Source organism: Chrysochloris asiatica, unplaced genomic scaffold (assembly GCF_000296735.1).
Source record: "Chrysochloris asiatica unplaced genomic scaffold, ChrAsi1.0 scaffold00034, whole genome shotgun sequence".
Classification (NCBI taxonomy): domain Eukaryota; kingdom Metazoa; phylum Chordata; class Mammalia; order Afrosoricida; family Chrysochloridae; genus Chrysochloris; species Chrysochloris asiatica.
In genome coordinates this window covers 3238348-3259784 of record NW_006408552.1, presented here as the reverse complement: position 1 = coordinate 3259784, position 21437 = coordinate 3238348, and the positions used below count along the sequence as shown (strand labels likewise).

At 49.0% G+C, this 21437-nt stretch overlaps 1 protein-coding gene across 2 annotated transcripts; it reads left to right on the top strand.

The window, feature by feature from the left end:
* The first annotated feature begins 2444 nt into the window (after positions 1-2444).
* On the top strand, positions 2445-21196 carry MDH2 (malate dehydrogenase 2, NAD (mitochondrial)). Of its 2 annotated transcripts, XM_006859682.1 has the most exons (9): positions 2445-2647; positions 11768-11936; positions 13403-13486; positions 13959-14068; positions 15063-15188; positions 17453-17530; positions 18510-18609; positions 18903-19054; positions 20864-21196. In XM_006859682.1, the coding sequence occupies exons 1-9, from the start codon at positions 2582-2584 to the stop codon at positions 20993-20995; spliced, it is 1017 nt and encodes a 338-aa protein (XP_006859744.1). In that variant the 5' UTR covers positions 2445-2581; the 3' UTR covers positions 20996-21196. The 2 variants fall into 2 exon arrangements, with proteins under 2 accessions (XP_006859744.1, XP_006859745.1); XM_006859683.1 differs by lacking the exon at positions 15063-15188 and having other exon boundaries at positions 20864-20995.
* Positions 21197-21437: the final 241 nt, after the last annotated feature.

Genomic DNA, 21437 nt, shown 5'->3' with positions numbered 1-21437 from the left:
ATGTTGGTGAAGAAAACAGAGCGTACCGTGGACTGTCATCTTAGAAGAAATAAAACCAGAATGTTCCTTAGAGGCAAGATGGGCAGACTTCAACTCACTTTACTCTGGACAACTTACTTCCTGTCAATAGGAAGGTCCAATTGCTAGACCAGGATAACGTGCTTGGTAGAGAGTCAACTAAAACATGGGACCCCGTTCATGACATGGCTTGACACACCAGCCACAACATACTAATGATCATGAAAATGACAGCGGCTCATTCTGTTGTACATAATAAAGCTGCCATGAGTCACAATCAACTGAGCAGAAACTACCAACAAAGCAAGCCTGAGATTCTGCTGAGTTTCAAGTGTAAATTTCCCCTTGAAGTAATTGTCTACTGATACTTCTACACTTGCAATTCAGCCATCTAAAACAAAGCTCTTTTTCTTTGTTCTCCAGCCAGCTCTCCTTGTATCCTACCCCTGACTTCCTTTTTTCTGTACATATGTCCCTCTCTCAGCTTGATTTTCCACATTCTCATTCATTCATCCACCCTAGTCCAAATGAGCCTGAACTTTGTATTCATTCTCCCTCACTGGCCCTACCTTCTCCATTTCTATGACTAACACCATAATTCAGACCTTTGCCATCTTAGACCTTCTCCCTACCCTTCCCTACCCTCTACCTTGTTTCCTTGAAATCCTTAGCTGTCTAATCTTCCGCAAACACAGTTCAAGTGCTATCAGAAAAAGCCACCGATAGCCTCTTGCTTTCCAAGAAATAAAATATAAACATCTTAGCTAACATTCAAAAGTCCTGCACTTTCTGGTTTTTCCAACCTACTTTTTCTAGCCTCATCTCTCCAAATTGGGAGGCCCATTCTCAACTAGTCAGTGGTGGACAATAAAGTCATGGAAATGAAAGACAGTACTGGCCCCTCGCTACTCTCAGTTCTAGTGGTAAGACAATGACCAGAACAGAGTCAGTGGCCACATGAAGGACATCGCTTGCCTCATGTCCTTACTCTTTATCAGAAATGCCCCCGTTATTCAAGTTTGTGCTTTTCTACTTTTAGGTTTTTCTTTGGGCTTTTTCTCCCTCTTGTCTCCGATGTAAACATTTCTCATTTTCCTAGTATCCCTCCTTTGAGAATTCTGATTCCCAGGCTTTGGAGTTGGATGCTCCTATCTCCTATTCTTCCTACATGTTGCATTTTAGAGAATTCACCCTCTGGGAAGTCCTCTCTCATACAACCTCCCTTTCCACCCCAACTCTGGCTTCGGCACCTCATAACTCTCTGATTGTTGCCTTTCTCATGTTGCATGTCTGTCACCCCCCACCACCACCAAACTGAGCTCCTGAAAGTGGGAAATGTGTGGACCTGTTCTCAGTGGGATGCCCAGCTCCAAGACTGGCACATGGTAGAGACTCAGTCTAAGTGGGAGGGAAGGAGGAAAGAGTGGGCCCATCATCAGATGCTCCCTTGTGTTGATCTGCCCTACAGAGCCAGCTGAGCTATTCACCGCTTCTTCCTCGCCACCGCCCCAGGCTGATTTAGTCAGTGACCCCTTACAGGATTGGTAGGTACATCCTTCCATCAAGACATCTGCCCCAGTTGACTTTGAACTGTTTCTGAGATATGGATGCCCAGAAAACAGTATGAAGAAAAGGAAGCTTCTAATTTAATCTATCAGCTTCCAAGACAAACTCCTTGCAAGCAGGCACCGTATCTTTCTTAACTTTGGGTAAAATTTTTGAACTAATTCATTGCATCTTGGCCATAGGTTCTTCCCTGGGCCGACCTGAAGACCTGAAGAGGCTTTCTGTGCGGGAAAGCTCCTGGAAGTTGTTCTTATTAAGTGCCAGGAGTGGGTTCCGACTCATAGCGACCCTATACAGGGTTTCCGAGGCTGTAAATCTTCACAGGAGCAGAAAGTCTCATCTTTCTCCCGCGGAACAGCTGGTAGTGCCTAGTGCTAAAACCGTGCTGAGAGTTTTTAGCATGGGTTAAGATTTGAAAACTCTTACGCAAGGGCCTGTGCTTTTGAGGGGCGAAAGTAGGGGCGGATGGATGCACCAGAGGAGACTGACTGATTGATTAGATGGGCCCCCCAGGCCATCCTAGAACGCGCAAGACCTCCCCCCACCGGACCCCTTTTACTCTCCAGAGCCCAGAATCCTCTCCTGCCTTCAGGGATAAGAGGGGTGGGTTTGGCTGACTTCTGCGCGGCCTTGTCAGAACCTCTATCTGGGGCCGCACCTGAAAAACGTCTCCTCTAGATTTCTTCAAGCCTACAGCCAATCCTCTTCCACCTGTCAGACACGGACTACCGCTCCTGTGGATCTCCCCACCGGTAGCTCAGAACGCAACGCACGCTAGGGCCCGACCCCACTCTGCGTTGCCACCACGCTGGCCGCTCGGAGGCTAGTTACCATGATATCGCGAGATCTGAGGGACAGGACGAGACCGGAAGCTAGGCAAATCTCGCGAGGCCAGGCGGAGCGGAGCCGGGCGCTCTTGTGCAGTGTGGAGGTCGTTTGAGTCACCTGCTCACCGCCAGCTCCTTCGCTCGCCGGCCCGTGCCCCGCCCGCCCAGCCATGCTCTCCGCCCTCGCCCGGCCTGCTGGCGCTACTCTCCGCCGCGGCTTCAGCACCTCGGTCCAGGTAGGCCCGACTTGGGGCGACCTGCGCACGGAGGGCCCTGGTCGCGGACGTGCCTGGCTCGCGATCAGCCCTGGTCCCGGGCCAGCCTAGACCGCAAGAGCGTCCGGCGCGGACCGGAGGCAGCAGCCCTAGCCCCGGGCAGGCAGTGCGGGGGAGAACGCCCGGGAGGCGGTGCGCTTCGCTGAGCTCAGCAGCTCGCCTCCCGGGCTCCGCTCTCCCCTACAGCCTTCCAGGTTGAGAAGCCAGGTCTTTAGGCCTGGAAGTCATTCACCGCAAGCTCATTCTTGCAGTGCCCGCATTAGTTGTGTGCAAACAGAAGAAACAGTGTGTTTGGTGAACTGTAGGATGCAGACGATCTGGAAGGTGCATGGGTAGATGGCTCCCCCAAGGTTATGCAGCAGTGTGAGACGGGGCTAGAAATCAGCTTTCCTGACCCTCGTCAGTGACTTTTAAAGACTCAGCAGCCGCCTTCCTGCCGTGCACGGACTGGGCCCTACCCCTAGGTGCTGTGAGGGTATGACTTGGCTTGGGACCATTTAAACAAGCTATTTTAAACCATCTCCTTCTAGGACCGTGGTTCCCTAACTTGGGTGTATGTCAGGATCGCCTGAAAGCCAATAAAAAACGGGCCCAAACATAGTGAAGTACATTGGGACCAGGATCTTTGTAATTTTACCAAGTGTGCCTGCCGAGTGATCCTAATACAGTTTGGTGGAGGTGTGCCATGGTGTCGATTTGGACTCATAGTGACCCTGTATAGAGTTTCCGAGACTGTAAATGTTTACGAGAGCAGAAAGCTTCATCTTTCTCCTGCCGGGCACCTGGTAGACTCTTGACTTTGCGGTTAGCAGCCAAGGCGTGCTCCCGGGGTGGCGCTGCGGGTGGACCGCAAGGTCGGTTTGAACTGCAAGGTCGGCGGTTCACGCTCACCGGCTGCTCGGAAACTCTGTATAGGATCGCTATGGGTCGGAACCGCGCTGACGGCACTTAACAACAACACCAGGGCTCCTTAATGCATTTCGAAAACCCAGGAAATACAGGCCTGGCCTCTTAAGTACTGCACCCAAAAGGGAGGTGACTATTGAAAGTTGTTCCAAATTTCTTTAACTCCAGCCCTTCGATTCAGTGCCATTTTTATATGATTAAATAGTAAGTGCACTGACCATCCCTACTTGCCAAGAACTGTGCTAGGCACTGCAGAGATGTTGAGATGGGTCAGAAGTGAATAAATTCGGGACAGGTTGCAGAGGGGGACAGATGGAGGAGGAGTGATTGCATTTTGATGGAAACTTTGTGTATTTGACATATGTATTAGTAAGTTAAATTGAGTTAAAGCATTAGAAACAGCAGTGAACAAGGTGTCCTGCCCTCATGGAATTTACTCTGTTGTACTTCCTGTCTGTCAGCTCATTACAAAGCATCTTAGATAGTGATAAGATGCCCAGGATGAGAAGCGGGGGAAGGGGTTGGGAGGAGAGTTGCCATTTTAGGTCAGTTAGGGGAGGCCTCTGGTAGTGTACTGGTTATGAATTGGGCTGCTAATATCAGGGTCAGCAGTTCGAAACTGTCAGCTGTTCCACGGGAGAAAGATGAGTCTTTCTGCTCCCGTAAAGATTTACAGCCTCGGAAACCCTGGATAGGGTCGCTATGAGTTGTAACCGACTCCATGGCCCATAACTACCACCACCACAGGGGAGGCCTGGCCAAGAACATGATGTTTGAGTAAACCCCAGAGGGAACAAAGGTCACATCATATAGAAAAAGTGTTCCAGAGCCCAGGACAGCAACTGTGAGAACCTGAAGGAGGGAGAGCCTGGAGTGTTGGGAACAGTGAGGAGGTCATTATGGCTCCAGACAGCATAGTAGGGGGAACTAGGGGTGGGAACTTTTTTCCTGCAAAAATTTATAATATCATTTGCAGGCCATACAAAATTATCAATTTTAAAATCCTGGTGTGGCACTGTGAGTTAATGAGCTGGACTGCAAGATTGGTTTGAACTGCAAAGTTGGCAGTTCACGCTCACCATTCGCTCCTTGGAAACTCAACAGCACATAACAACAGTGTGATGAGCACTCAACCATAAGATTGAAAACCCTAACCAGGTCACAGTCAGAACCGATTCAGTGTGAGGGCTGGAACTGCGCTTGCCTTGGCAGGGCCAGACCATGTGATTCGTGGAGTAAACAGTAGGAGTGGGCCTTGTAAGGACTTTGACTGTTTCTTGGAGATGGGAAACCATTGGAAGCTGTTTTGAGCAGAGGAATGACTTAATCTGATCCTTGTTTTAACAAAACTGGAGATGGGGTGGAAGACAGGTTAAGAGTGTTGGTTGTGATAATCTATCTAGGTGACACCTGTGGTGGGGGATTTTGAAGACCAGAGTCAGATTTGCTGATGGATGATTGGGTGAGAGAAAGTGGAGTCTTGGATGGCACTGAGTAATTAGACCGTGGGCTTGCCATTTGCTGAGCTGGGAAAGATTGTTTGAATAGAGCACATTTGGAAGGGATGTTGGATTGATTTTAGATTTGATAAGTTTCAAGCATTTCTTAAACATACAAGTGGAGATGTTGAGAAAGCTGAATAATTCATTGGTCTCCAGACTTACTCCTTTTTTTTTAACCAGTTACTAAGCAGAGTGCTGCTGGCAGAACGCCCCAACTCAAAAAGGTCAGCAAGTTTGGAAGCAGCTCTTTTTCAGAGACATCATGAGCTAACCTCAACAACTCAGCAACCTGTAGTACCCAAGATTTTTCTCTCATTGCAAAGCATTGTTTAAGATTCCACTACTGAAGGATCATGTTTCTATACAGGTTAACTACATTGATGCCAGCATGTAATCTACAAACAGTAACATCAGCTGAAAGCAGAGCAGTGAGTGAGGGGCATCACCCCTCCACCCTCCTCCCCCAACCGCGTTATGTTCATCTTGTGAACCATACAGAGCTGAGTCATATTAGGGCTGTTTTAGAATTTTAAATACAGCACAAACTTTAACGTCTTCATCCTGTATCCAGTGGGATTGCTGTGAGCTCTCCACTGTGGAACTAGTACCCTGGTTGGTTGGCCTTGGAGGCTAGACTGAGTAATGGGGCATTAAGGAGCTTCAGAGGATTTTTGAGCAAACCAGTGAAATGACTGGCTTTGGTTTTTAGAAAGAATGATTTGGAAGTAGGGCCACTTTAGGGCCTGGAATGACTGTGGGACTAGGGGCAGGTTGGAACACCATGGAGGTGCCACGTCCATCGTGGCCTAAGTGGATGTCTAGAGGAAGGGGAAAGCCAAAGATGGCTCTTAGAGGTCTGAGTTTGGGAGAACATGTGTGCTGTTAAGCACAGGGTGGGGAAGGCAGAGAGAATGGGTATACACAGCTGGATTTGTGAGGCCAGCAGTATGTGTAGCAGAACTGAAAGTGGAATTTGGGACCATAATCAGCGCTCGTGGAAGCAGCATTTCAGAAATTAAACATACTGCATGAGGCAAATCTGCAAAAGACCTTTTTAAAGTGTTGAAGAGCTAAGATGTCACTCTGGGGACTAAGATGCCATGGTATTTTCTATCACCTCCTAAGCATGTGAATAAGGAAGATGATAAAAGAATGGTTGGAAGTACCATTTACTGCCAGAAGAACAAATCTGTCTTGAAAGAAGGACAGCTAGCTTGCTTCTTAGAAATGAGGATGGTGCAACTTCATCTCTCGTACTTTGGACATGTTGTCAGGAGGGACCAGTCCCTGGAGAAGGCCATCATGCTTGGAAAAGTTGAGGGTCAGCGAATAAGAGGAAACTCCGGATAAGATGGATTGACATAGTGCAGCAAACACAGTGGGCTCAAACATAACTAACACTTGGTGAGGATAGCACAGGACTAGGCAGTGTTTCATTTTGTTACTCAGAGGGTCGCTCTGAGTCGGAACCGACTCGACCACACAGAACATCACAAGGATTAGAGACTAGCTGTGGGAATGGCTTGCCTAGAGGTGGGTGAGACCACCAGAACGTCAAGACGTGAATTGCTTGAATTAGTTTTTCTGGCAAATCAAGGGTCTTCCTTTAAAACACCAACTCACTGACTACTTGAATTCAAGTATTAGTTGCCGTGTATAAAGGTAAGTCAGAAGTTTTGCTGCTTGGGTTCCAGTACACACATGCATGAGTTTATCCCAAAGGACATATGTGTAAACTAATGTCACTGCCATTAATGGATGGTTGTCGACAGGTTCTCTCAGAAATACACTTGGTCTTAATCGGGTTAGGTTGCCTTCAAAAATAGTAATGATACTGTGCCGTGGGGATAAAAAGATTTGAGGTCCGAGCTAATATCAGATTTTCAGCAAAACTCAAGTGGACATCTTCCCAAATCATTGCAACTTTCCAACAAGTTTATAAAGATGCTTCCCCACATAAAACAACAGTTTTCAGATGGATCAAGCATTTTAAGGAAGGTTGGTAAGCCTCAAAGACAAGCCAAGAGAGGGAAGACTGTCCACCTCGACAGTGGAAGCATGGACTATGGACAAAGTCCTGAAGCGAGTGAACGAAGACTGTAGAGTTAGCATCCATGTGATCGCTGCTGAACTTGGGCTCCCACATGGCTCAGTGTTTTCGATTTTAAGTGAATATCTTGGCCTCGGCAAACTTTCGGCTCAATGGATGTCAGTAAAGTTAGATGAAGATCAGAGCTGTTCTTTCCGTTGGTCTTTCAAGCAAGATCGAAGTTAATGAAGACGGTTTTATGGGAAAAAGCATAACTGGGGATCTCTTGGATTTACCAGTCTGATCCAGTGATCCAGAGAGCAAGATATGACCCAACCAGTGGCTCCCAAGGGGATCTGCTGGCTCTGTTAGATTCCAGGCAGAGAGGTCAGCTCAGAAGATTATGGTGACTGTTTGGGATCCCAAAGGGATAATCGTGATATAGATTCTCTTGAAGGACCCAGGACGATTGGAAGAAGTTTTAAGAAAACCGAAATTCCATTGGTGGAAAAAGGCCAGGAAAGTTGTACCAAAGAATTTTTTCCCCATCATGAAAATGCACCTGCTCATTTTTCAGGAGTAACAAAGGCTGTCTATCCTACAAGAATTTTATTGGAAAGCCCTACCTCTGTCGAGGACCGGCCTCGACATAGGTGTTTGGTTCATGAGGTGGAGATATCTGGCGCCGGTAGAAATATAGAAAGACACACAAGGACACAAGGAGAGAGACAAAGAGACACCCCGAAACCAGAGTGGATGCAGGACTGGCATCAGGCAGATCCTGCATTGCAAACATCTCAGCCATGAGGGCCGTAAGATCCTGCATAGTAAACATCTTGGCTAAGCAAGCAGTATGGTTGCAATGCTGGACCGAGCCCCCTGCATGCCGTAATGCACGCCTTGCCAGCCGTAATGCACACTGGATTCGTCCTGCGCCTCCGTTTTATTTAGGGGAGGAACTATACACAAAGCTGGGCAGGAGGACTAAGACAAGGTACAGCTAACATACGTAATTTTCCAGACATTCATACTGCTTTACATCGTACTTCCGCAGGTTCAATCTCACTAACGCAACTTGGTTTCTCAAGCTTAATTAACATACCTTTTAGCACCTAGCCTCAAATGGGGGAAGGAAAAGGAGGATTGGGAAGAGCCCAGGTTCTTCAGGAAAAGAGACGCCTAGGTGAATAGGGCTGCACCTGGAAACACTTTAGGGAGGGTGGGTGTCCTTTTGACCTTAGAACAAAGAATTGGGAAGCCACCCAATTTACTTTGACTGAATTCTTTGAGGGAAGAACTTTGCCTTTTTGGAATTTTACAGTCTCGGCTTTTAGGAAAATATTACATTTATCTGTGGATATCAGGGTTTCATGTATGGAATTAATAATAAACGTAACTGAACAATAAGATGAGAGACAGTTTGCTATGTCTGCTAGGTGGCTAGAGTCTGTTCCTCAGAGCCTGCGGCCTGTACGGTCTGCAACACTTGGGCCCACAGGGCCTCGAACTCCTGACCGGGTCTGAACGGTCTGCAACAGACCTCATCCACTTACAGCCCTGATCTTGTCCCTTCAGACATCTTCTTGTTCCCTAAACTCCAAGAACATTTAAAAGTTACATAATTTCAGTCCCTTAGGGATGCCAAAAATGCCATTTTGATATGGTGGAAATCAAAAGTGTAGATTTCTTCCAGGAAAGGTTAGAGGGATGGAAACACTGCCTGTAGAAGTGTATAGACCTCAATGGAGGATTTGTCAATAAACAGTTCAATAGATGCTTCCACGGTTTTTGTAGCAATATTTTATTTACTCTCATACTTGGGTGCGTGAGGGGTGTTTTTTTTGTTTTTGTTTTTTGTTTTTTTAATTACAAATCCAGTATTCCTGTTATCAGTTACAGTAGAATATAATGCATTGATCAACAGTCATGGAAGCAGCAGTCAAGAAATCAAACAACGTATTTGTATTAAGGCAGATCTGCTGCACAGGACCTCTTTAAAGTGTTCCTGAGCAAAGATGTCAGTTTGAGGACTAAGTATTTTCCAAAGCCTCATGTTCATGTGAAAGTTGCACAGTGAATAAGGAAGACCATAGAAGAATTGATGCATTTGAGTTCTGGTGTTGGAAGAGAATATTAAAAGTACCATGGACTGCCAGAAGAACAAACAGATCTGTGTTGGAAGAAGTACAGCCAGAATGTTCTTTAGAAGTCAGGATGCTGAGACTTTGTCTCTCATACTACGGACATGTTATCAGGAGGGACCAGTCCCTGGAGAGGGACATCATGCTTGGTAAAGTGGAGGGTCAGTGTAAAACAGGGAGACCCCACCCCCACCCCCCAACGAGCTGGTACAGTGCACAGTGGCAGCAGCAGTGGGCTCAAGTGTAACAATAGTCAGGATGACACAGGACCCAGAGTGTCCCTAGGAAGGAGTCAGAATGACTGGACAGCTGACAACAGCTGCAGCGCTTGCTGTCTTCATGAGTTTGGGCAAAAAACTGCTTCCGTTTCTCATCAGTAAAATGGATCTATCATGGGAAAATTCTATTCCATTTCCCCACAAACTGTGGATGCTCTCTGGTATTAGTAGAATTATTGGGAGAATTAAATGAGGAAAGGCCTAGCTCAGGACCAGGCACTGCAGACACCAGTACAGGAGGTCACCGGGTGCTTGCTTCTCAGAGCCAAGGTGTCCCAGCCGCTCATCGGAAAGGGCACTGAGGCGCCATCACTGAAGTCAAGAAAAGCAGGGCGGCGGGGGCAGCACATCCCAGCTGGTCATCACCTTCTCACCCCTTGAATGGTGCTATAGCGCTTTCCCCTCGTCTTCTTGATCATTCTCTGATCCCTTGTTATCACAATGTTGCTGTGATCTCAGACCCAAGCCTTTCTCCCGGACTCTGGGTGTCGCACTGTAAGATAAGCACTGGACTGCCGAATGCAAGGTCAGTAGTTCCACCCCACCAGCCGCTCCTCAGAAACCCTACACAGGGTCGCTGTGAGTCGGAAACCACTCACCAGCACTTAATAACACCACATAGCCTCGAGAACACACCAACATGTCCGCACAGAAATGTGTACACTGTTGTTCATTGCGTCAATCATAATCTCCAGAAGGTGGAAACCCCCCGAATGGCCATCAGCTGATGAATGGATAAACAGGAAGCTGGCATGCTGTTAAGTGCCCTCAGATCGGGTCTGACTCATAGTGACCCCGTATAGGGTTTCCAAGGAGCAAATGGTGGGTTTGAACCACTGGTCTTGTAGTTCAGACTGACCTTACTTATCCTGCAGTGCCACGCCAGAACTCCTACAATGGCATACCGCATGCAAGTAAAATTTACAAAAGGAATTAAGTCCTGATATATGCTACAACATACATGAACTGTGGAGATGTAATGCTCAGTGAAAAGAACCAGACACAGAATGCACGGATTGTGAGATTCTGTTTATATGAAATGACCAGAACCGGCCATTCTGTTGAGAGAAATTGTAGCTTTGTGCTTGCCACAGTGAGTCCTGTGGGCATGGGTTTCCTTTTGGGATGATGAAAATGTTCTAGAAGTGGGGTGACGATGGTTGTGCATCTCTGAATACTAAAAACTATTGAGTTCATTTCCAATGAGTGAGCCGTATGATGTGGGTTATATCTCAGTAAGCAAAGAGAATGAGGATGAGGAGTAGGCTTGGGTAGTGACCAGTTGTAAGGTACACTTAGCTGTTGAAGGTCAAGTCTTCGGACTGCATTTGTGCACGTTCTCTGGTTTAGCCTTTGAGAAGTTAATGGAGCCATCTAGATTCTTGGACCCCCACTCCAGAGGTCCGGCGACTTCATTCATCTTGCACCAGCTGCTCCTTGTTCTTCCTGCTTAGCTGGGGGCAGAACAGTGACTCTGGTATCAGAATCACCTGGGCAACTTGGTAACCGTGTGAAGACCCAGGTCCTTTCCTACTTCAAGGAGTCTGGCCTTAGCCTACCATGAGATTCTAATACCAGCGTTTGAGAACTGGTATAGGATATAGAATCTAGACACCTACATATCTGTCTCCCCTGGTAGGACATGGAATTTCCACATGACCCAACAATTGGTAGGGTTGAATCCACAGAGCCTTTCAAAATGTCCATTTCCCGCCTCCAGCTCTGTTGTTCCTAATCCTACCTCAGGCTCCAGCTCCTTGCAGTCTTTTCCTGGCTCCTGGTTTTCCCAGACAGGTACTTCTAATGCTCCTCTTCCCTTGGTTGGCTCTCTTGTCCCTTCCACAGCCAGTTGGGGTCTTCCTCATTCCTGCGGCCCCAGTTAATTGGCTGTCCTGGGAATGTTTGCTTGTAGCTTTTTAAACTGCAGGTTGAAGGTGAGGCTCCTGTTGCCTGTCCAGCTGCCTGGTGGAGGACAACTTCTTTCCCTTTCAGAGGGTGTTGGAGTGTGGCCCTAACGATCACAGAATCTAAGACAAGACATGTTTCCCTGCTTTCCTGAGGCAGACACCTGAGCTTTTTGAATGAAACTGGACCTCTGTCTGCGCTGGTGGAAAGAAAACGAGCGCATCTTCTTCAGGCCCACTGTGCAGTGCGGTATTGTGCACAAGACCAGGAGATATCTCCTGGTACTGACTCTAAGCATCCTTTTTCTTACCTTCTCTTAGAACAATGCTAAAGTAGCTGTGCTGGGGGCTTCTGGAGGAATTGGGCAGCCCCTTTCACTTCTCCTGAAGAACAGCCCCTTGGTGAGTCGCCTGACCCTCTACGATATTGCCCACACCCCTGGAGTAGCTGCTGATCTGAGCCACATCGAGACAAGAGCAAATGTGAAAGGTACTGAGTGTGTGGGGCCTCTCGAGCCTTCATCTCTCCTGGAAAAGTCTTAGGTGAAATGAGAGGTTTACCAATATGAGCTTTCCGTATTCATTTTAGAATTGAATTTCACAAATCATTACACCTCTTTAGATTTGGGCCAATGAAATTTAGTTTCATTGTATTGGTTGTCTGATCTTCCAATGACTCTATTTGTTCTAATTTTAAAAGTAGTGTGAGCATAGGGTGGGGACCTATTGAGAACCTTCTGCAAGGATTTGGAGAGTTAGACATGTTGTTTCAGGGCATACTGCGGGCTGTCTTCCCTCCCAGTGGACCAACCCTCTACCCAGGGTTCTTAGGGGGATTGTCCCTTCCAGAGCACAGCCGTATCTGCTGTTAAGTGTTCTAGAAATCATTCATCGTTGGTTTCCCTGCATATTTTCCCTTCACATATGACCAGCCGCATTTTCCAAGCATTGCTGTAATTTACTGCGTGCTGTTAACTATACCCATACTGTCAACCACTGGCTGTTTTCTGTTGACCTAAGATAAAAGCCATGTTGCAGTCCCCATCTTGTTTCTTAGGGCCAAGGCCTAGAGGGAGAATCAGTAGATGAGCGCTTTACAGCTCTTCCTGGGAATACTAAAATCTCATTCCCGTCAGCCACACACGAGAAAGTTCTGTTTGCCAGGGGACACATTTTGTGTTTGCTGATTAGTTAAGACTCAGGTGATGCCGAGTCATGTTTATACTCTGTCGGCTTCTGTAGTTCTCGGGTTTTGCTCACTGTCTTTGGAGCTTTGAGAATGCATCTCTGAAAGCCACAATCAAAGCAGATGTTAGACATTAGAGCAAATGTCCCTGAAATCTTGGGAGAGAGGACTGTTTTTCCTAAGCTGCTAGGAGTAAACAGGACAGACTGATTTAATGGATTGTTGGTCGGCACAGGGCATTTTCCCCAGTATACCTTCTTAACTGGATGTGGCAGATTGAGCTCTCGTTAGAAGTGGAATAAACAGCTCCTCTAGCTGTGGCACTGCGGAATCGGACCGCTAACAGCAAGCTCGGTAGTTCAAGCCCACCAGCCATTCTTCAGAAACCCTATACAGGGTAGCTATGAGTCAGAACCCACACCATGGCACTTAACACCAACTGGAGGTTGAGGATGACTGACAGGTAGGATAAAGATGAGCACAAGACCCGGCCTGCCTTTGTGGAGACGGACTCTAGTCCGGGCCTTACTAAGTCATTCCGAAGCGGGAGCCTCCGCAAGGAGAAGTGAAAGGGACCCATACCTGCCACGTGGAATTGTCAGGCTCCCAGGGCCATAGCTGTCAACACAGGCAGTCTGTTTGCAGGTGGGGCCTCTAGCCTTTCTTGAGGCTTTCGGTTGGCAGTGAGCCTGGGTAGGGGCAGTCCTTGTCCATGTGGCCGCTCTGGCTCAGGAACGGCAGACTCGCTCTGATGGGGTGCTTTTTCCTAGGCTACCTCGGACCTGACCAGCTGCCAGACTGCCTGAAAGGCTGTGATGTGGTGGTTATTCCAGCAGGAGTCCCAAGAAAACCAGGTATGTGTTTTTGTCTAACATCTTACAAGTCATGTGAGAGAAGCAGAAAAGTGTCCCAAGGCTCCTGTTGTCCGTGGGGTTAAAAACCAACTCTCTTGATAGGGCAGCCGTTTAAAGCCCCGCACATATCGCTGTATTTCTCCCTGCCAGGGCTCACCATCCCCAGACACTTTCAGGGTGGTGTTCCTGGGCACACTAGCAGGGAACCCCCTTCCCTCCACCCTTCTTCTTGGGAGTCATTACTCATCCTTGATGATCCATCTCCAATGTCGCTTTCTCTGATTGCCCTCCACATTCTGCACCCCCATAAACCTCTGGCTTGGTATTTGCTACCCTGGATGGATTCCCTACAACCGAGATTTCCCTGACCACAGGCTTTATCTTGCTCATGTTTGAATTTCCTGTAACAACTAACACATGTTTGGAAATCCACGGCACGCTTTGTGAACCTCTCCAATTGGACTATTTCCAGGCATGACGCGGGACGATCTGTTCAACACCAATGCCACCATCGTGGCCACCCTGGCTGCTGCCTGTGCCCAGCATTGTCCTGAAGCCATGGTGTGCGTCATTGCAAATCCAGTAAGTGCTACTGGCCTGGGCGCTGAGAGCTTGCTAGAATGCTGCTAGTGAGAGTAATTGCATTACTATGCGGAACTTGGACAGACTAGCAAGTGGGCTTTACACGGCAGAGTGGTGGCTTCTGGCCCAGACTTAGTGGCTGGGGTTTAACCAAGTTCTCTTACCTGTGACTGTGTGCCTCTGGGCAGATTCCCGAGGTTCATTGTGGGGGTCTGATGGCCCCTCGTTCTCCATCATTCCTTTTCCCCTCACGCCTCCACACCTTGTGTCATGCACACACAGCAGTCCCTCTGGCTCCTCCCCCCATGAGAAGGGCCAATGGCAGAGCTGTTGACTGAGGGCGTAGAGGCCTGAGAAGAGGCTTCTGCCATGGGAGTGGCTGGCGGGATGTCCACTGCTGTGTCTGCGCTTGGGGAGCTAACTGACTAGGGCCTAAGAGAAATTTAGCTTTTTGTTCGTATTCTTCACATGTTCCAAGGACCGGATGTTTCAGTCTTCAGCACAGGAGTTCCTGGGTGGTGCCGAGTGCTGGGCTCATGGCTCAGACACCCTGCCAATCTGCTGCCACAGTCTCAGAAACCTTAGGGAGCCGCTCTGCACTCTGCCCTGCACACTAGGGTCACCATGACTTGACAACAAAGGGCAGCTGTCCTCCCAACAATCTCCTGTGGCAGTTGTCAGTATCCCTCATTTTGCAGATAGAAAACCCCACTCTAAGGGGTTCCAGCACCTCACTGTCTGCAATCAGGAGCGGTCACTAGCACAGAGCAGGAGGTGCCCAGTGGTGCCAGGCTCCCGCCTTCCAGTCTGTGACTGGTGTACCCTGTGCAGACAGGAGGGCACCAGGGGGTGAGGACCTGCCGATAAGCTGGGTTACGGGGTGACTTGATTTGGCAGCATAGGCCTTGCTGCCTGACAGGAAGGTTTTGCCTCTCGTCACCTGTCCCTGCTCACAGAACACAGGGCACATGGAACTGTCTCTTGCCTTGACTAGGTTAACTCCACCATCCCGATCACAGCGGAGGTCTTCAAGAAGCACGGCGTGTACAACCCCAACAAAATCTTTGGTGTGACGACCCTGGACATCGTCAGGGCCAATACTTTTGTGGCAGAGTTGAAGGTATGTTCACTTCTGTGAACGTCTCTGTGTCCATTCACAGGCGTGGGAGACTCTCGGGCATTTCCCGGTGACTTGTAACTTGATGGTTGAAATGTTTTTCCAGCTGGCCCCTGTTTCCTTGGGGAATCCATATAACAGGCCCATGCGGGGTTCACCTCTGGCCGGGGTCTTGTCCTTGTCCCTGGGAGCGTAGTGATTTAAGCTCTAGGTCTGCATGGTTCATTCCCTGTGTTTCCCAGTGGCTGGACTTGGACTGTGCGCCCCCCCCCCCCCAAGCTGTCCCCTTTTTCATTACTCCTGACCACTGGTACTGGCAGCATCCGCCTGCCAGTTAATAGACAAGGAGGATGTCATCGGCAAGCATGAAGAGTTTCAGAAATCCTACATCAGAAGTAGCACCCCTGGTCTGTAGCAACGTGGCTAGATGGGTCTGGCCCTGCCAGTTGTCTGGTTTCCTCTGGGTTGCTAGACGGCATTGGCACCAGAGCCAGGTCTAGAATCCTCTATGCCTCCATCACCTGCTTTCTGATCTTTGATGGCTCCAGTAGGAATCACTTCCTCTTGGGCTTCGGGCCATTTTGCCCTGATGTGGGGCCTCTCAAAAGACATAGTGCTCAGGGCACACCCGGGCCTTCATTGTGCCTGCTGCGGCCCCACATTAGCACCTACTGCAGCAGACCTGAGGGCCTGTTAGCCGGGTTCTGTTCTAGGCCAGGGAGTAACAAAGATTTGTAAGACGCAGACCTTAGACCACGTCATTCAGTACTCCGGGTCTGTGCCGAGGGACCTGGAGATGAGGCCTCTGTGCCGAGTAATGGTCTTGGATCTAGAAAGGCGTTAACCGAGGAGGTCACATTGAAACTGCGTGTGCAGGTGCACCAGGCTGAGAGGGCAGGAGTTCTGGCCTCTGAGGCTTATCCCAGTGTCCTACACAAGCTCATTTCCTTAGAGCCAAGAACACACCATAGTCCTGGTCCTGTGTTGTCACTAGCAACATATGGCTGCGATGTAGCCGCTGGAAAATGATAGCGCTTTCTTGTTTGATGTGAGTGTAAGGGAGATCCCCAGGGCTTGGCTGTCTATAAGTGAACTTACTATCAACTCAGGATACTCAACATTTGGAAAGTTCCCTAAACTTCCTGTGGCTGGTTCTCCCCTCAGCCTCTGATCATCTCTTGTCGGCCCCTAGAAGCTTCTCCCTGGCCTCTCAACCACCTTTCCTTCCAGTGGGCTGACTGAAGTTTCCTCATTTGTAGTTTAAGACCTGCGGGTGCTGTGCTGCTGTTTGATACCCTCGGGCCTTTGTCTGGGAGCTCTCCCCTTAGCTAATTCTTCCTGTTCTTTCCAGATGCAGCTAAGATTTGGTCCCCATTGCTTCCATAGTCACCCCTTGTGCAGCTGGCTTGGCATTTAGCACGTTCCATTGAGCATTGGTTTGTGTCGGTCTTTCATGTTAGACATGACTCGGCAGAAGGCTGTCTGTTTGTCCTGGTGCCCACAGGGTGCCTTGGTGTGTAAGTACTGTCAAAGTCAGCCGGCTGGACAGTTGTTGATGCTGAGCTCTGTGTTCCGAGCACTCAGTGGTCAGGTTGTGTGCCTGTTGTGAGCCTGGCTCACCTTTACTAGGCAAGACTTGGTTTCTTACCTCAGGACTGGGCTCTTCGGCAGCCGTGGCCCTCTGGGGAGCCGTTCACCTCCTTGCCGCAAGTCCTACCTGGTGCTTTTTTTGTTGATTTTAAGAAACACTGGGTTCACAGCTTCTTGGCACAGGCACAAGTCCACCTCTTCTCTCAGTCCCTGCTCCCTGCTAGCTCAAGCCATGACGTTTGACCCTGTACAGCTCAGTTCTGTTCATTGTCCCCACCACTGATGTAGTTGCCAGACTGCTCACCCCCCGGGCTTCTTAGAAGAGCTTTTGTGCTCAGAAGCCTGAAAAAGGGAATTTGACCTGCTCTTCATGACTGTGGGAGACTGGCATCGGAGTGTGTGTGTGAGGAATGACATGGGCTGACTCTGAGGTTGTCAGGTGCTCAGGACCACAGCGGGGTGTGGGGGTTGGAGGAGGCAACACCGGAGGCACTCAGGCTGACACAAGACTCTTAGGTGTCGTGTAGATCTAAACAATGACAGGACTGGGCACTGCCTCTTTTCTGGTCGCTTTGCCTGTAGTTCTATGGATTTTTCTAGTATTGCTGCTTTAGGTAGATCTAACTTTGATATTCAGCGCTTGTTAAAATTAATCAAGTTCACACTTTGATGAGCAGGGTTTGGATCCAGCTCGAGTTAATGTTCCTGTCATTGGTGGCCATGCTGGGAAGACCATCATCCCCCTGATCTCTCAGGTATGTGTGTGCAGATTTCTTGGTTGTGGTTCAGACGTCAGCATTTTCAGAGTCCACTTCCTGTCTGGAGTAAATGTGGCCAGAAGGTACTCAATGGTCAGCTCCCAGACGCACAGTGGAAATTGCCGGTGGAGCATCACTGCTTCCTGGCTAGGCCAGAGCAGGCAGAAGCTGCAGTAGCGGGGTAGACAGCTCCACGGATCAAGGTTTATTAGGGGTTCCTGGATCCGGGGGAGGGGGACGGGCATGACTGCTGAGGATGCACTTAGTGTCTCTATGGTGATCATTTGACAGAGGCCTTGGTAACGGCAGCCGCACAGCATGATTATTGTAATTGATGATGTTCAGTTACACACATGGAGGGGCAGCCGTAAATGGACAAATGCTGTATTGTGTATATTTTTACAATAATTAAATCATCACCATCAGAGCCCTTGATATAACGCACTGAGAAAGACCAACATTTCTGCGATATTCTTGCCAAAATGAATGGCCTTACAAGGAAAGCATGCAAAAAATCTTAGGTCCAAATTGCTGGATATTCTATAAAACAAAGTGATCTGCACTTTTGAATAGTGCTGGAAAGACGAGGAAAGCAGGGGGAACTGGGAACTGTGACAGCTTGCGGGGAGACTGAGGAGGAAGGGCAGATGCGGGCGGAGAGCTGTAGGGGTCTGCGGCAGAGACCCAGATGGGCGACCCGGCGAGGCCTGACTGGAGTCTGCAGTTTAGTGACTTGTGGGCATCCACGTCCTTGCATTGGTTGTATTGTGTTTTGTACTATTTTCACTAAAAGTGAGTACAGGACTCAGGAAACCTCCCAAAACAAAGCTGATTTCCGTCCTGATTTTTCTGCAAAGAGCAAGTCTTGGTTTCGATGTAGTGGCAAGGTTAGCAACATCAGGACTCGAGGGTAGGGAGGGTGGAAACCTGCGGACCAGGTAGAATCTGCTCAGAACTTTCTCTCTCTGATTTCCAGTGTACCCCCAAAGTGGACTTTCCCCAGGACCAGCTGACTGCCCTGACTGGGCGCATCCAGGAGGCAGGCACCGAGGTGGTCAAGGCGAAAGCTGGTGCAGGTGACTTCTTAGAGGTGACTCAGGGGAGGTGGGTGACAGTGCTGGTGTCGAAGAACGAGACCCCGTCCTCAGGAGCTGCCTTGGCAAGGAGTGAGCTGTTTCCTGTGTCCCACCAGCATTCAGGGGATGAGAAGGCAGCAGAGTCGGCACGTCATAGAGTGGACGTGGTTCTTCAGGTTGTGGGGCTGGGTACTGATCCGAATTCTTGATTATTAAGCAGGAAACTTTGCGAGTACTCTGGATTCACAGTTGCCGTATGTACTAGTGTGACTGACCTGCCTGTGTCCTCGTAGGCTCCGCCACCTTGTCCATGGCCTACGCAGGGGCCCGGTTTGTCTTCTCCCTTGTGGATGCCATGAATGGAAAGCAGGGAGTCATTGAATGCTCCTTTGTGAAGTCACAGGAGACGGACTGCACCTACTTCTCCACACCCTTAGTGCTGGGGGTATGTATGCGGGGCTGCTGCACTGGACTGGAAGGAGCGACGGGGGGCGTCTTTGCTTAAGATTCGGGAGCTCTTCCCTGTCTGCTTGCTCCACATTCTGTTTTCCCTTGTGTAGTGCCTGGGTGCGCATCCCAGAATTCAGAAAACACACACTGAAAACTTAGGTCTGAGTCCTGTCCCCACTCCCGCCGCCCCCAATCACAGGATTCTCTTCACCAAGAGAAAGCACTCATTTCACGGACAACCTCGAAGCATAGGGTCCCCAACCTTCTCTAGGGTACTCGCGTTCATTCTTGTTCTGATCTGATGCCTCATGTAAGCAGGACCTAGTTAGCCAGCCATCCGGCTTTCCAGCTCAGACCTTTCTGGCTTCTTGCCCTTCATCCCACTGGCTCTGCTCTGTGGTATGTACTGCTGTTTCTGGTTGTCCTGTGGAAGTGGTGGCCTCTAGCCCACCAACTCAGCCTGACGGGCAGCTGTCCCGTATTGTTGACTCTTGCTGGACCCTCAGGGTCTCGCTCACACAGCTGGGCCAGGTCTCCATTCCTTCTGGTGAAATCTGGCTAGTGCCATGTCATTTTATGGCCAGAAAGAAGCAGGTTGGTGATTTGCTAAGCCACTCAAAGACCCTGCCCATAGACACCACTGTTCAAAGAGTCCGAAGACATGACGCCAGGCCTTGGGGGCTCATGGAGAGGCAGACTCTGAACCATGTCCTTCAGAACCAGTGTGGTGCCAGCACGCACCATGCATGTGTAATCATGGGACTCAAATGTGTGGGAATTGTGAGTCAGGCGGGCTGGGCCGAGGAGATGGCGTCTACTCTGCCATGTGACCCTGAGCAGCAGGGACAGTCCTCAGTGAGGCGGCCTCGCTGGGCTTCACAGGGAACAGGAGGTGGGCTGCCCGCCCTCACCCTCCGAGACTCAAACACAGTGTAATGGGAGTGAAAGAAGTGACAGGAGACCTATTTCCATTTAAATGACAGACATTTACCTACATAATTATGTTGGAATGGTTTGGGGGTTTTTCCCCCAATCTTTTACAAACTTGGGGACAAGGCTAGCTCCTGAAAACATGCCGTCTCAGGGAAATTGATGAGTCTGCTTGTTGAGTGCCTGAGGTGCTGAGTTCTGGGCTCAGTCCTCTACGTGGGTAAGTTTGTCTTCGTACCTCTCAGCACGCTGGTCATCTGTCATCAGTCTCAAAGGACGTTGTAAGAGCACGTGAAAAGTTCATGTGTTCCAAACTTTCATGGGAAAATGGAATTGAAGAGAATGGAAGCTATCCAAGAACTTTCTGAAGTTCCCTCACATGGTTTTACAACCTCCCTTGAAATTGTAAACAAATATGCTCTTTTAATAGATAAGAAAACGAACTTGAAATTTACATAATTTTTCTAAACTCACACACATCGGAAGTGGTAGGACCAGGATCCCAACTTAAAGCCTGAGCTCGTGGCCAGTGCAGCCCCCCTCTGCTGTCTAGAACCCTCAGCTGGAGAGAGTCCAGGCAGAGTCCCTAGCCGGCTTTCTGTACCAGATTTATTCACACCGATTTGTTGCTGCGCCTGCTTAGTGGGTTCAGTTTCTTTCCCTTGGGAGTGATGACAAAGTTCTGGAACTCCGTAGTATGAATGTACTAACCTGTTGGTGTTGGGTCCGTCCTGACTCAGTGACCCTCTAGGTGCCTCATCTTCCTCCTGCAGACAGACGGATGGGTGCCACCAGGGCTCTAGTGACAGCTGAGAGCCGCTGCAGTGCTTACAGGGGACTCTAATGTTACGTGTGTGCTGCCTTCTCTCTCCAGAAAAAGGGCCTGGAGAAGAACATGGGCATCGGCAAGGTCTCCTCCTTTGAAGAGAAGATGATCGCCGAGGCGATTCCCGAGCTGAAGGCCTCCATCAAGAAGGGCGAAGACTTTGTAAAGAACATGAAATGAGAAAGCAGTTGCAGTCCTCGGTTTCCTTAATTTATTAAGGCATCATGTCACTGTACAGCCAGTTTGGATACCTTTGTATTTGAATTTGCTTTGATGATGTTTCTTGCTGTAACATTATCATCATCCCTTCCAAACTGGCGGTTGCCCCATTGGTACATCAATAAAAGTGATCTTTGATTTACTTTTTCAAGGTCCTCTCTGGAAATCTTGTGCTTTTTTTCATTCCTCATTAGGTCTGTCCCATTTCCATTAAAAAACCAGAACAAGACATTATTTAAACAGTAGGCTGAAGCATAAGGATTTCTTCAATAGCTCCAAGAAAGTCTAAAACGTTTCTCTCTGAAACAGGGTGAATTACTCCAAGTTTACCAGCTCCTCTCCATCCCTCCTCTCTGGACCACACGTGGCCAACAACCAATGCCAGACTGCCAGTTTCTGTCCT

What these genes read in the sequence shown, in the direction of transcription:
- MDH2 (XM_006859682.1), top strand. Translation starts at nt 2,582, where the DNA reads ATGCTCTCCGCCCTCGCCCGGCCTGCTGGCGCTACTCTCCGCCGCGGC. An exon ending in TGTGCGTCATTGCAAATCCA is followed by an intron (nt 14,069 to 15,062) that starts GTAAGTGCTACT and finishes TGCCTTGACTAG; the next exon opens with GTTAACTCCACCATCCCGAT. An exon ending in CCACACCCTTAGTGCTGGGG is followed by an intron (nt 19,055 to 20,863) that starts GTATGTATGCGG and finishes TTCTCTCTCCAG; the next exon opens with AAAAAGGGCCTGGAGAAGAA.